General features: G+C 46.2%; 1 protein-coding gene across 2 annotated transcripts in view; it reads left to right on the top strand.

The window, feature by feature from the left end:
* The window catches only part of ACCS (1-aminocyclopropane-1-carboxylate synthase homolog (inactive)), a 1238632-nt gene that overhangs the window by 395597 nt on the left and 827128 nt on the right, over window positions 1-15907 (top strand). For both annotated transcript variants that reach the window (XM_069623318.1, XM_069623319.1), the window contains exon 9: window positions 11250-11327. In XM_069623318.1, the coding sequence (XP_069479419.1) occupies window positions 11250-11327 (78 nt within the window). The remainder of the gene's footprint in view (window positions 1-11249; window positions 11328-15907) is intronic.

Here is a 15907-nt window from a genome sequence, read left to right as displayed (position 1 = left end):
AAAGACTAGCTCTGCAAGTCTCCTAATTGAAACAATGGTCACAGTGCTCGCAGTGCATTATCTATTCCAATCTGGTCTTATCAGCCCACAGGCCGCATCAATGACTATAGTCAAGACCCACAGTCCTATGCCGCCCCATCTTCAGGTGCCCCCATTGCGCATTACTTATCTCCTCCGTCTCCTCCTCTCGTCTGAATGTCCGGCTCCTGGGGGCAGCCCTGCGTGTCAAGCCATCCCATGGCTTCCTCCGGAGTCTCGAAAAACAATGTCCTGTTCTTGTGAAAGACTTTCAGCTTCGCCGGGTAAAGCAGCATATACTTATGGCCCGCTTCCCTCAGTCTCCTCTTGACAGCCCCATAGTTCATTCGACTCCGCTGCACCATCAGGGTATAGTCCGGGTAGGCCATTATGTTTACCGCCCCTCGTTGAATTGTTCATCCTTTGCGGAAGTGTTCCAGTATCCTTTCTCGATCCCGGTAGTTGAGGATCTTGACGATTACTGGCCTAGGCGGGTTACCTGGCGGTGGTTTCCTCGTTAGAGCCCTGTGCACCCGTTCCACCGTGAACCCCTGCGACAGGACTCCTCCAGGTATCTCCTACAACAACATGGATTCGATAAACTCCGTGGGGTTATGGCCCTCTGCACCCTCCGGCAAGCCCACAATGCGGATATTATTCCTCCGGGCATGTCCTTCCGTTTCCTCCGCCCTGTTCTCCAGATTGCCCACCCTCTGCACCAGGGCATGCAGTTCCGACTTGTGTGAAGCAGAGTCTGCCGTGTTCGGGCTCACCTCCTTCTCGAGGTTCTCAGTACGCTCCGCCAGTGACCTGACGTCCTGTCGGAGTAGATTCACTTCTTCCTGCACCTCTCCAACTTTGAGGTCCAACGCTGTTTTTAGTTCAGTCACAGCTAGTTCAAGCTTGGCCTCCCAAGCCACCTTCAGGTCCGCAATTGCAGCTAGGACTTCCTGGTTCTTGCCCGTTAGAGCCATGTTGCCCGCGGGAAGCTTGTCTTTGCTCCTGGCGCTTTCCGGACCAGGCGGCGTCCTGGTGTATTCGTCCAGCGTGGGCTGCTTCCCCTTCAGTCTTGGGGGTTTGTTGGACATGACGCTGCAGCCGTAGGTCTTGATTCAGTTCCACCACTTATGATCCACAGTTCCAGCAGGAGCCTCCCACTGTACTCTTTCACCCTCTAAAGGGCCGCTTCGGGAGTGTTCCAGTCCTAGCTCTTGTTTGCCGCAATGGGTTGTGCTCTCCCATGTAGGCGCGTAAATCTCGGCTCCAACCTCACCTCAGGGGGGAGGGGCACACTCTCAGTCCCTCTATCACCAGCACCACCCTGGCATGGGGGCATCAGTAACTTAAAGACTCATCTGGCCTCCCCCTCGGTCTGTCCTGGGTGGCCTGCGGTGGCCTGCAAGTCCCCTTTCTACCTTCTTCTCCGCAGTTTGAGCAGCGCCAGGATACTCAGTGTCAGGTTGCCTGAGGTGGCCCTGCGCTAAACCACAAGCGTTTCCGCCCATGGGGGTCGCTGTGTTGTCTGCAGGTTACTACTAGTTCCAAATCATATTATTATAATTATTATTACGGGGCTCTCTGAGCAGTGCGCTCGAGTGGGTTGTGTCCTCCCACGTTCCAGTTGGCTCATCCACCACACAGCCATGCACCGGCCCGTTGCCCTCGGTTGTGTGCCACCAAGGTGCTCGTTCATGTGCGCACCACGAGCGCTCCCAACTCCGTGTTCTGGCTGACTGGCAACCTTCCCCTCAGCCAAACAGCTGGGCAACTGCACACTCGGGCGCTATTCATAGGAATCGCCATCCATTTCGTGTTCATTTAGCCACATCCCTCAATCCTTCCATTGTTGATCATCAGTCCATCCGCCCAGCGTTTCCTGCCCTTCGCCACTTTGTCTGGGCATATTATGGGACCCAGTGTGTTCACTTCCCAACGGTTTCTTTCCCCCGAGCTCCGTCCGGAACTCAGGAGCCATGTTTCCAGTTCACGTGCGCTCCGCAGCCTTTCGCTTCTCTCCGCTCCTCCGCTCAGGGCTTCGGAGGGCCAGTTCCAAGCATGTGTTTGTTACCACGAGATATGTGGCGTCCCGGCAGGGCTTCCCTAATCTGCCGCCCGCCTACAAGCTCTGCACGCACTTCTCCTCCACCTGCTTGGGGGCCCGGGCACTCCCATCAGCTGTGGTCCACCGCCAGTTTTCCTTCGACGCTGCTGTGCTGTCTCTGACACACTTTGTCCACCGCGTCAGAGCACCCTCATACACCTCCGTCTCCTGTTAGCATCCCGGTGTCAGCCAGCTGCCTGTGCTTTCTCCAGCTGCGCCGTGTAGGCTCCTTGCCCTCGTCAATTTCGCAAGACCCTTTGTTCTATGCCGCCGGCCATTTTGTTTTTCTCTCTTCCGCTGGATACTTTCACTTCATCTGCTCGTAACTTTGTATCATCAGCTTCTCCAGCTCTCAGATTATTTCTATGCGTGCACCTGCATTTCATGCCTCAGAAATGGCATTCCTAGGTACCAACGATCCATTTTATCACTGTTTTATCCAAGGATCATTTCGGATCGGCAGGAGCTCCACAGGAGACACGTCCCTTTACATGGCCTTGTAGCCACGCCCCCGAACTTGATACTTTATTTTGTAAACTTGAGAAACATTTGGAACTTTGACGAGTTGGACAAGAACTGTTACACCAGGGAGAATTGTTTTCTACGGATAAAATTGGATCTGAAACCAGGAGGAATTCCTGGAAACTCAGAGAGATTAGAACAACTCTGAAGGTAGGACACTCTGCCTAGTATTTTCTTTTTATGTTTTCTAAATGGTAAAGCCAGTTTAAATAAAACCTTTTTATAACATGCCCTCTGGTCTGAGTCCTCCTCCATATGGTGTCAGAGGTGGGATCGGTACCACCCGATACAAGGATGGGTCCCATGTTAAATACTTCTGGCCAAATGCTAAAATGACTAGTTTGGCTTCCCCGCAATTTATGGCGTTTGACTTATGCAGCACTGAGGTACACATACCCTCTAAAGAAAAACACTTAATACCCACAGGTGTTAGTATTTCCCCTGCCACCAGAACATATTTTGGTCTGGCCACCAAGTCTGGGCTTGCATGGTGACATTCCCTGGATGTAGTAGCGGGGGTTAGCTGTAGAGACTAGATCAAAGTTATCCTGCATAACCATGGATCTGACTCTTATGAGAAGTTGAAGATGTAGTGGCAATAGGCCTTTTAGAACAAGCTTTAACTATTCCCCAAGAGTTTGAGGAGTTAAGAGACCCTACAAGGAGCCTTAGGATTCTGAGAGGCTGATACTTTCCTGGCCAATCCTGTCGGACCCGAATCCGAAGATCTCACCCCTTTACCTGACCTGGATTTTGCCTAAAGGAGTGACCCAGTCCTTAAAGTAGCCTTTGGTACGGTAATTTCAGAAGAGCAGGGTCGCAGACAGGTAGGACCCTTCTTGTTAATCAAAAAGGGCATATTATATCGAGGGGGGATACCGAGAAAAACAACCTTCCCAGAAGCCGAACTGGTAATCCCCAGAAGGAGAATAGTATTGGAGCTGGCCCATTCCCAAATAACAGCTGCTCACCAACAGTGATAGGGAAGACGCAGATATGATACAAGTCATTTATAATGCACCTGTACAAAAGTGTTTATTGGCGCGATAAGACAAGGGAGGGAAGACAGATGGAGGACAAAACAAGCCATCTTACTAGGCATTGTGTCATTCAGATTGTGCAAGTGCGATATGCAAAAGTGCAGGGGAGCGGAGAGGGGAAGTACAATCAGGGCAGCAAGGAGGCAGGGGACTGTAGGGTTCCGGATACAGCCCCTAAGTGCATGTTGGTCCTAGAGGCAGTCCAGGGGCTACTGGTCAAGGGGGAGACTGGTCCCAGTCAGACTCTGAGGATAGGCAGGCAAACAGTCATTGCAGCATAGAGGTTGGTCAGCGAGAGAGAGAGAGCGCGAGAGAGAGAGCGCGAGAGAGAGAGAGAGCGCGAGAGAGAGAGAGCGCGAGAGAGAGAGAGCGCGAGAGAGAGAGAGCGAGAGAGAGAGCGAGAGAGAGAGCGAGAAAGAGAGAGAAAGAGAGAGAAAGAGAGAGAAAGAGAGAGAAAGAGAGAGAAAAGAAGTGAAAAGGAAGGTCTTGAGCTGCTTCCGGAACTTCAGGTGGTCTGGTTGAAGTTTGATAGGGGCAGGGAGTCCATTCCAGATTGAGAAAGACACTGTTGCAGTAGTCCAGCCTAGAGAGAATCAACGCTCTGGAGACAGTGAGTTTCTGGGGGAAAGTTAGAAAAAGAATACCTCTGAAGAGGTGCAGCTGGTATGGGCCTTCTTGGCAAGGTCTATGACGTGAGGAGAGAAGGAGAGAGTGGGGTCGAAGATGATGCCAATGTTTTTAGCCTCACAGGAAGGCGTAGGAGGAGGGTCCAAGGAGGGTGGCCAGAGTGAGAGAGAGAATGCAGGAGCAGAGCTCCCAATGAGACAGATCCCACTCTTACTGGCATTAAGGCAGAGATCGTTGGAGGCTCACCACTCCAGAAGCGCAGATAGACAGCCAGGAATGAGCGAGAGAGGAGGCTGAGGATAGCATTAAGAAGAGGGGAGTGTCATCCGCATAACACTGAAAGTTAGAGAAGGTAGAGTTGAGGTGGGCCGAAGGGCCAAATACACATTGAAGAGCCACTGTGAGAGGTTAGAGCCCTGGGAAATACCACATGTAGAGAGAGAGGTGGTGGAGAGAACTGACCCAAGCTGGACCTGGAAGGGTCGATCCAGGAGGAAGGTTGTCAACCGAGCCAGGGCCTGATTCGTGATGCCCAGGTTCTCACAGAGACAATTGATCAGGGTGGCATGATTGACCGTGTCAAAGCAGAGGAAAGATCAAGAAGGATGAGGACAGAAGGAAGGCTAGAATCGAGATTAGTGACTAGATCTTCATGGGTGTTCAGGAGAGCAGTTTCCGTGCCTTTTGGCTGCTCTGAAGCCAGACTGATAGTCATATAGACAACTAACAGATTCAGTGTGGAGAGTACGCTGGGAGATTACCTGCTTTTCCAGGAGTTTGCGCAGGAAAGGAGTGATCGAGAAAAGATGGAAAGATCAAAGATACAAATTAACAAAGTGGGGTCCTGGGAGTCCCTCTGCCAGACAGTCCTGTTAACGAGGGACTTACCCAGATTCTTTAGCTCACTATCTTTCACAGAGAAGAAATATCTAAAACATATCAGTCTTTGTCCTGCCCTTGGGCAGTCCAGCACTGAAATGCTAGGCAATTCTCCTCTGGACAAGAGTACCAACAGCACCCCCAGACACGTGTTTCAGTCTGGTTGGACCTAATCAGTAGGATGGAGCTGTGCCTCTCTAAGAATAGTGAGCAAGGAGTCCACGTCTACTCCACCTCCGGGACGGTTGGTTCTGGGTTCAGAGTGGTTCTTGTAGCGATCGTGGAGGAGTGTGTCAAAACTCGTGGCAGAGCTGGCCGTGAACCATGTCTCAGTGAGAGCAAGGACATCCAGGTCAAGTTCTTCAAGGAGGTGGCAGATGTTAGAGGAGTGTTTGACAACTGAGCGACAGTTGAGAGTAGCAACATGGAGCAGTTTGCCACATTTGAAAGACTACTGTGAAGGGGTAAAAGCTTGAGGTACACCCTGCGGAGGCGGCCCGAGAGTGGACAGCTGAGGTAGGAGATGGCAAAGTAGCCAGAGAGGATGAGTGGGGGTGCCAGAGCGGTGGCGGATGGAGGTGGTGGCGTAGGAGCCAGAGTGGAGCTGGTTGGAGGGAGGGAAGGATGGAGGGAGGGAGGGATGGAAGGAAGGATCATAGAGTGTGTGAAGAGGAAGTAGGAGGGAGCGAAAGAGAGAGGATGCAGGGGGGTGGTCAGTCAGTAGTGAACACACAGAAGGGGCAGACAGGTACACTCAACAGTACAAAGGGTACTCTCAGCGGGGTGGGGTCCAAGAGAGTGGGAGAGAGCCTGAAGGACACAGATCACAGTACAGCAGTAACCACAGTTGGGTTGGGTGGGGGCAGGACCTAGAGTGTGTGGGGAGAGCTTAAAGTTCACAATACCATAGTAACTGCAAATGAGGGGACCTAGCTGACTGCTGGAAGGGCAGAGACTAGGATTGCCCTGGAACAGAGTACATTATGTCAGACGGTTAGGTAGAAGTACGTACAAAGGCCAGGAAGTTTAGTAGAGAGCAGTAGTGTTGGCTCCCCTTCCCCTTTCTTACCTTTGGTCGATGGCTCTGTCCCGCAATCGCCCTCTGCGCTGCTACCCCTTCGCTGCCAAACACCTGCGTCGCACAACACTGCGCCTTGTTCCTCGGTTCTTAAAGGGCCAAGTGGTCCCTTGATTCTACTGGCCGGGAGTATTTTTGGATGTAAAGAAAGATGTTGCTGCATGTGACATATGTCAGAAAACAGCAACTACTCCAGTGCCCCGCGCCCCATTGCAATCACTCCCTATTATTGAAGTCCCCTTTTCACGCATAGCTATGGACATTGTAGGGCCAACAGAGACATTTAAATTGGGGAATAAATTCACCTTAGTCATAATGGATTATGCTACTCAGTACCCCGAAGCGTTTCCACTAAGGAACAACACCAGCCAACAAATGTTGAAACATTTACCCTCTTTCTCGCCCGAGTAGGATTCCCTAAAGAGATCCTCACGGACCCAGGGATCACCTTTATGTCAAAAATCATGCAGGAGGTAAAAGAAATCCTGCAAATAAAAACATTACAAACCTTGGTATACCACCCTCAGACCGATGGGCTTGTGGAGTGATTTAATTAAACTCTCAAGAGGATCCTCCACAAGATAATAGAGACCGATGATCGTAGTTTGGATGTCAGGATTCCATGGGCTCTTTTTTCCATTAGAAAAACACTCTAGGCATGCTTGGGATATTCCTCCTTCAAACTATTATATGTAAGGGAACCGCAAGATTTCTTAGACATGCTCAAGGAAACCAGGGAGGAAATGGAAGAGTCTACCTTACCCATATCTCAGGCAGCCCAGAAACCTAAGACCCACTTGGCTGCAGTCTGGGAAATCATAAAAGATCATTTAGGTAGAGCCCAGGAACACCAAATGCTCTACATGATAAACAAGCTGTGACCTGGTCCTTTTCCCTAGGGGACTCTATTTTAGTTTTGTTACCAACTTCGGGAAACAAAATGATTTCCAAATGGCATGGCCCCTATTAGGTCTTAGAAAAAAAGCGCCTCTAAACTATGCAGTCGCCCAGCTAGACCGACATGATAAAACTCAAATCTATCATGTCACTCTCTTAAAAAAGTGGTAAATCAAACCCTTTGAGAATACTACCATTACCAGGGCCACTCTTAACTGACCAAGAACGAGAAGTTCAATTAGTTCCTAAAAATCTTCCCTTTCAACAGCAGGAAGACGTGCATGAACTATTAGCACAATTCCCAAAGGTCTTCTCCGAAGAATCTGGTTGGGAACGTAATTAGTTTCATTGTATTCATACTCCACTGGTTCAAACAGTGAATTAAAAACCATACTGAATTCCTGAGGCATAAAGAAAGATCATTGAGGAAGAGCTTACATCCATGCGAGACGCTGATATAATTGAACCCTCTGAGAGTCTCTGGTCCTCCCCCATAGTTTTGGTAGCAAACCTTGATAAAAGCTGGAGGTTCTGTATTGATTTTCAAAAACTCATTCTCGAGTTTTGACAATTAGCCTATGCCCAGGATAGATGAACTTATTGAAAATCTAGGGTCTACCTGATCTATATCTACACTAGACTTGACAAAGGAATACTGGCAATTTCCCTTGAATCCAAATGATGGGGAGAAAACTGCTTTTGTCTACACCCCAGGGGCACTTCAAATTCAAAGTCTTACCCTTTGGGCTAGACAGGGCCCCTTGCAACCTTCCATAAACTAATGGATAGAGTGCTTAGACCCTACTCTAATTTCGCAGGGGCCTACTTGGATGATGTAGTTATACATAGTAACACCTGACCCGAGCATATGCACCATTTCTGAGATTACTCGCCCCTTACGGAAAGCACACATACGTGCAAAAAAGGTGTTTTGTTTTAAGTTAAATAAAACCCCTTGTTACAGAGTTTAAGGATCGTTGCCCACCTGACATACTAGCGATATTTACTTGTATGACATGAAAAAAGAGATACTTACTGTAACAATTTTGTATGTTTTCTGAAACTATGGAGCCTTTTAACCCTCTTCCTAAAAAAATGCCTGCTACAGCGATTGCCTGGAATGGTATTTAATTAAACTTTGTTCTGATTTACTTCATTGACTGTATCATTCCCCTCACCCCCTTTAATTCTCTTGTCCTGGTGATATTATTATGTGTTTGCCTCTGCCCTCAATACAAAACCTAAACTTCACATCAAACTCCTTGTCATGCATGAAGTACTGGGCTTTCACTGATGCATATATTTTTTTATTCAGCGAACCCAATTCTTTGTTCTCCCTTCTTTTGCTTCTAAAACCCCATCCACTCACTTACAGGTTCCATATAATTAGGCACTCTCCACCCTGTTGTTTCATTTGCATCTTCTGCCTCTGGTCCATTTTAACCATTCATATGGTATCCGGTTTCTCAACTAAGTAGATGATGCACATATTCTATTTAAACTACAGGCAACCAATTTGGCTGATCCTGGTGTAATGAAAAGGCGTCTTTATCATATTGATATATGGTTGACAAAATCATCCTTATCTTAACCAAAGTAAAATCAGAGTCATAATCTTAGGGCCCAGTCATCGTGCAATTCCTGATTTCTGGCCTTTCTGCTTAGTTGTCCCCTCCCCTCCACAGTGAGAAAATAAATTATGAACCTTGTCATTGTGCTTGATAGCAAATTATCCTTTTCTCCACAAATCAACATGGTGGTGAAGACCTGCTAATTTCACTTGAGAAGCCAGCGATACATGTTTTAAAACCTTGATAAGCCCCAGTAGATTGTGCCATGGTAATTCTGACATTGGCAGGTCTGGGTAGGCGCCATTAGAATAAACCAAAATATGCCGTCAGTCAACGTCAAAGGGTGCAATCCTTGGTTGCAAAAATGCTACGTAGCCAACCTCGTTACGTTTCATCTAGACTAGCATTACCTTCATTGCACTGGCTCCCTGCAGGACATTGGGCCTCATTATGAGTTTTGCGCTATCCCGCCCGTGTTACCGGCAGGTTGCCCCCAAACTCGTAACACTGGTATGCTGCCTGATATCCCAGTGCCACCGGGACATTACAAGTCCTGGCATCCCGGGATGTCATGCGGCAGAAACTATAAGTCCCCATTCTGTGGAGTCCCATTGGACTCCATAGGAATGTGGGACACTGAAGCACCAGCACTGTTGCAAACTGTGCCAGTACTTAAGTGAAAACCATGCCTGCAGGGGCCACTGCCCCCAGCAGGTCAGACCTGCCGGGAGCAACAGCCCATGCACGCATACTTGTAATCAGGCGGTCCGGAAAGTGTGCCACTACGCTGCTACTGGCACCCTCATTTCCGGACCACCAGGCTTGTAAATGGGCTCATTGAAACTTTTTTAAGAACCGGTGTGTGCATTATACATAGATGAGTACACAGCAACAACCCTTTATTCATAGCAGAAAAATGTTTCCCTTTTAATCCTTCACAACGCCTGCGTACTTATGGAACATTTTGGCGTTATCGCCCCGCTATTAAACTTAAATGTACGTGTTTGTTCAGTGTCTTATTGATTCCTTCCACTGGAACCTGCTGCCTTGTGACATATGTTCTCAGATGTCTCACCAACTTCAGAATGAAGATTCAAACCATTCTTTTTCCTTAGACTGTCAAATTCTCTGGTTGCAATTCTAGTGCTAAGATGTCTGTGCTGGTTGAACACAATGCTTTATGGGAAGTTTTTTTTAAAGCCAAACCATTCCTCCCATATATAGAATTTGCTTGGCTGACAGTGATGACCTTATTAGATAAAGCTTTAAACTCCACTTACAAGTAGCCCCTATTCCAGCATTGAGAATGTGTCGTTGTTTGGGCTCTGGGTAAAAGAAATATGCCTTTTTTGACAATGCATCACCAATACATTTTATGACTCTAAAGGTATTTCAGTTATTTCAGTGGAAGTTACCAAAAGTTGTCATTAGATCCAACCTTCAACACAGAGGGGTTTAGCAAATAAGTATTCAGGGATGTCCCAGTTGCATTCCTCAAGGAACTCAAATAACTGAGCTTTTCAAAATATCTAAAATGAATGTATTGGAGCTACATTTCATTACTATGGGCTCCATCAGGAGTTGGGCTGTATCCCAGCGGTAAATCTGCCGGGAAAAAAACACCCAACGCAATTACCGTTACCGCAACTTGGTTTGGCAGTATTGGCACTGGATCCCAAGATGCTGTGTAAGCCCCCCACCCCCTTTTTTTTTTGTCCAAAGGACGCGATGGGACCTTTTCATCACAATTACTGCAGCTTTAATTTCCCCACGAAAATGGACGAAAGTCAGCACATTCACCTCCAGCTTTCAGCTGGAGGTGAATCCTCCGACTTTCACGCAAACTCTTCATTGGGTAATGCAGCGGTAATACCGTTATTGCCGCATTTTTACTGCACTGCCCAACTCCTGATGAGGCCCTATTGCTCTAAAATCATTTGTTTACATTGTGAATAAACATGTTGAATGTTCTGGAAATCTGACCTGTTTGCAGACCCAATTACGAAACCGCCGATATAAAATCTCTGTATTTGAGAGCTGTTGTAGCACATAGCCTTTTCATGCCATTCTTGTAATGTTCTTGAAAAGGATTGTCCATCGTAACACATTTTCAGTGCCACATTGGAAATCCATTAACCTTATAAGAGTAAATTGGCTTGTAGCTGCATCTGTTTCCAAGGCACTTATGCATCCTAAGGCAAGACCCTTGATTTTGACTAGTTATACTACCCAAACAATCCAGTCAGCGCAAACATGTTCGGTAATGCTGCTCTTGTCAGTCTTTCCCTATGTGCCATGGGAAATGCAATGCCGAATTCACAGTGCAGCCATTATTTGAGAGGGAAATATCAAGTCTAGATCTAGCATTCTATGTAGAAACTCTCCTTTGATGTTGCTTACATTTGCCACACCAATAGCAATTCACACCATATGAGTTTAGATGTTTGTAGACGTGTCCTCTCCTCTGTTTTACCAAACAGCTTTGGATTTATGCCGAGTGTCTTTGTTTCCCTCAGATCTGCGGCACAGCCACCCGCCCTTTTCAGCTAACTGTTCAGAAACTGGAAAAAGCGTTACTGAAGGCAAAGTCTGAGGTGAGTGCACTTTCTATAAATCAAAAACTGGCACACCCCATCACTTTGCAGCTTCTTCTAGAGGAGAGAATGACATACTTATTCTTTTAAAGCATCTGTTCAAATAAACTTAAACAAAGTCTCAAAAGAGCACAATAGCACTGTGCAGTTTTTTTTTAAGACCACAAAAACCCATTCTAGGTGAAGAATGATACATCTCCATACGAGGTAATGAGCATAATGCAAACTGGCTAGTATTCAAAATGTTTTAAACCATTGCTTAGGAGGAGCAATAATGATTGTTGCCCCTACTGCTCAGCTCTGAGATAGTACCCCACAGTTGTTAAATCCCTTTACAAAGTTTCTGTTAGACCGTCCTCCTTCTCATATGGTAAAGTTTCCAAAACCAAGGTTTTGCAGCCGCATATGCTTCAAGAAACAATGACAGTTTCTGCTAAATAGTTAGAAGGATTAGATGTTTGAAAACTATAAGGTCCCACCAATTTCCACCATTAAAGGTAACTAGCATGTGTGGGTGCGTATGGTCTGTTCTGTAGATACCACCTAGGTTTCAGTTTACAGTACTCTTAAAACATCTCCTTGCACAACGGTTAAGTTTGTCAAAAAGTCATAGTGTGTAAGAGTGGAGCTGGTTATAAAGGGCTATGTGTGCCACCGTTTTTTCCATCAGGACTTCATTATTTATTACATAAAATAGGATATCTCTGCTCATGATCTGGATCCCAAAGCACATTTTAAATGAGAGAAAATCTTCTTTGACATTAACTGAATCGTACAGTTATCATTCTTAGAAATGTACATTTCTTTGTTTTTAACTTGAGGGTAACTGTAGTAAATAGTCTGCAGACAATCATATCTTACCCTATTTGAATTGAAGGGACTAAAACAATATACACTGTGCTGTGAACACAGAAACGTTTACAAAATCAAAGCTCTCATGGAGCCCCATAGTGCACTACATTGTCATTTAGCCTTCAGTTCATTTTTTTCTTTAACACTCCAGATATAGTAGGAATTGGCATGCTGGGCTTTGGTGCCCATAGTTGCATATTTCTGACTCCCTTTTTGAAAAACCTTTCTTCTAAGCGCCCTTTGATGTTTTCTGCTTTTCCAGACACAACTGCTACTCTTTCTCTCACAGTCCTCACATTTTTAAGATCTGGTTTCTGTCCCACTCCAACATGTATGCCCTGTTTGGCAGGTGCCACAAAGGACAAAAATTACATGTGCATCTGTTTCCTTGATAACCACTGCATGTAGGGGCTGCAGGTATGCCAGGACATGGCTTGCAATCAACTCAGGGAAAAGGAGCAAACCAACTCAGGGAAAAGGAAGCAAACAATGCAGCCAAGTATAGGCTTTCCTGGACGCCTTATATCAGAGTTACCAGGCTCCATGAGTTCTGTTAAGAAGCCAGGATTGAGGACATTATTCTTCCTACCGGGGCAGATACCTCTTGCTGCTTATAAGCCTAGCATGTCCTTTCTAATGATCTGGGTTTGAGGGGCTCACGTGCAACATGTTCCTTGTCGTTGATACATTACAGTGAATTCTATTTTCACTATGAGGCACTTGTTCTCAAAAACCTTGACAATGAAGCATTCAAAGTCAAGACAATAGTTGTCTGAGAACTCAACAAAGAGGCCTTTTACTGTAAAACATTTGGTGTTGCATGTCTTCACTTTTTTCTAAAATGTCAAGGTCGTTGTCAGACCTCCCCAACAAGAATTGGATCACTACGTCTAAATCCAAAGTTGGCTTCACTGCCCAAGTGTCACCTTTTGGACACTCTGCAGTCTCAACCACCAGTATTGAAAACGCCAATATTGGCTCAGGCTCTTCCATGATACGTGCCATCAAAGGAGAGAGGAGGAAAGACATTGTTCAAATAGTTTCTATGGCATCTAGTCATGGTACACTGCCAAAGCACTACATCTCCAACTAGATTAGATCTGGCTTCCCCTCCCAGGTGTACTCCATTCCGAATGGTGATGCTTCGCCACCTAGATTCACTACACCAACGTACTTGGACTGATCGATATATTCTCCCTCACTGACCCAGTCTTTCAAGTAAAGTTCTGATGGCATTTAACAATGTAATTATTCAGCTAATAAGTTGAATATTCCAATATCAGTCATGTGTAATAAAGTCCCGTCTTGGAGTTTGGGTGATGGGATTAGGGTGACCTTGCGGCCGGGTGCGCCACCTGCTCCTTTCTGCAGCTCCCGGCAGAGGTGCACAAAGGATTGCACAGGCTTCCCAGTCCATCAACAGCCTAAGGCTGTAGCTTTCTCCAGTAATGTTACCAACCCCTGGCCCTCTGACATTGGTCGGCCTAATAGAATGCCTAATGACATAGTAAAGCAGGAGAGTAGGACCCCAACGGACAACTTGTCCAAATATCACAAGATGAGGTCTCAAATATCAAGGTAAAAAGAAGGAATAAAGTCACAAAGTCTGTGTGTACATGTAATACCAAGAACCTGTGACAACGCTTCCCCCTGCACCCCCCACCCCTGCCCCTTCTGGGGACAATTTAAAGCAGAGGTTATGTTTCAACAGGGAGAAATCTCGTTCCTGTATGCCCCATCAGCAGACCGGGAAAACCTGTGGTCATTGGTTTGCAAGACCCTTCATATAGGTTCTTGAGAATTTAGTATTCACCTTAAACCTAGAGTTTCAAACCTTGTTCAGAGAAAACTTGCTGTGATAACTGTCCCTGGTTTAATGCAGATGAAATGTGCTGTTCGAGACAGATTTACGGATTTGTCCCTGGTTGGAGCCGTTTCCCTGAGTTCTGGACATTCATATGGAGGTTTGTGGCAGAGGAAACCGGTTGTGGCAGGTAGACTGGTGGTGGATGAAGTGCAGAAGGAGCAGAAGAGAGGAGGTGTGAATACTAGTTGTTGTAAGCATAGGTGTTGGAGGTAGAGAAGAATACATGCAAGGAGCAGTAGAGAACATCAGATGGAATGAAAATGCAGATGTTAAGGAGGTGAAGTGGAGTAGTAAGGAACAGAAAGGGAGAACACCAGAGAGATGGGAGTGGTGAAAGATGCAAAAAAGGAGCATTAAAGAGGTAAAGAGGAGTAATGAGGAGGTGGAGTGCAGGGTATCTGAGAATGAGAGTAGAGAAAGATGAGGTGATGGAGCAGAAGAGGGGCTGGAAAGAGGAGGTGAGAAAAAAGTTGGAGAAAGATAGCAGCATTAAAGGAAAGCGTATGGGGGCAGTTGAGAGAGCAAAGAGGAGGAAAGGTGGAATGCCAGGTGGGAGGGGGAGAAGACAAGAGACTGAAAGAGAGAATTGGAGGATGAAAATAATATATTGTGGTGAAACGTCAAGGAGGAAGGGCAGGGAAGGGAAGAGATAGCAGATGCAGTCCAGAGATGAGAAATAGAGGAGTGATGAGGAAAATATAGTGCCTAAGAAGAGGGGCAAAGAAGATGGTGTGTAGAGACCCAGAGGTGGAGCAGCAATGCCCGGGACAGTCACAGTCAATCTGCCAAGGGGTTAAGGCTGACCAATTCCAGAGGACGATGGATGCGTACTTGCAAAGATTCTTAGTGTCTGATGAATGGCCTTGTCTAAACTACACAAGTTGGTGAAAGGAAATGAAACATCCTGACCATGAAACCCAAACAAGCAAGTTTAATGGCCTGGAAAGAAGTGCAGAGCACTTAATATTCTAAAGATTATGAGTGACTTTTTAGCTAACAGGAAGGCAGAGCCTAAGGGAGCGAGGGAACGACTGAGAGCCAGGTTCCTGTAGAGAAGCTTGCTGCAGCCAAATCAAATCTTGGTTTTTGTATGTATAATTAAAAAATAAACTTGAATACTAGAACTTGACTTCAAGTCATCTACTAATGCCCAAGCCGTGACACATGATAAACGAGAAACTTTATCCAGCCATACTGAGATTCTCCGTTTAGGTTTCTTTCTATTCTATTTGATTCGTAATTGTTTGTCTCGGTGTGGTATATAACCTTTAAAATATAACTTTCTTTATCCTTACTCTCAGGACTTTCTCTCACAAAATTCCTCTTTTAAATAATGATACCTTTCTTGCTCTGCCTGTGATGAGTGTGATTACTCTAATGCCGCTTATCCTCCAATTATTTATCTTTTTGGAATACTTTATCTTTGCTCGCTCTGTCGACAGAACAAACATCGTAAGAGAAAAATCCTTATACCTTACACCGTACCTCGCACCAACCAAAGAACCCAGAAACTTCACTGACATTTCCAGATGGATAAAGAACCCCCCCAAACAGCGGAACAAAAGACTGGTGGACCCAAGAAGAGAATGAAATGACGCCAATCCCCTTACTCCCTATATCACAAGAATAGAAGGACACTATCGATACCCACATCAAATGACAGAAGATGACGAAGCAATAGAAGTCAGCAAACCAATTATCAATCTCACAGACCGATTCAATGAGTAAGCTGCCTCCACGGAATCCCAACCAGTCAGAGTCAACATAAAAGCACCCCAACTGAACACCCACAAATCAAAACAGTGAACAACAAATAAACCAAATCGCACCAAAAAGATCCACTGCAATCTAATTAACGCAA

This window comes from Ambystoma mexicanum, chromosome 11 (genome assembly GCF_040938575.1).
Source record: "Ambystoma mexicanum isolate Mex_15411 chromosome 11, UKY_AmexF1_1, whole genome shotgun sequence".
NCBI classification, from domain to species: domain Eukaryota; kingdom Metazoa; phylum Chordata; class Amphibia; order Caudata; family Ambystomatidae; genus Ambystoma; species Ambystoma mexicanum.
This window is presented reverse-complemented; position numbering and strand designations above follow the sequence as displayed.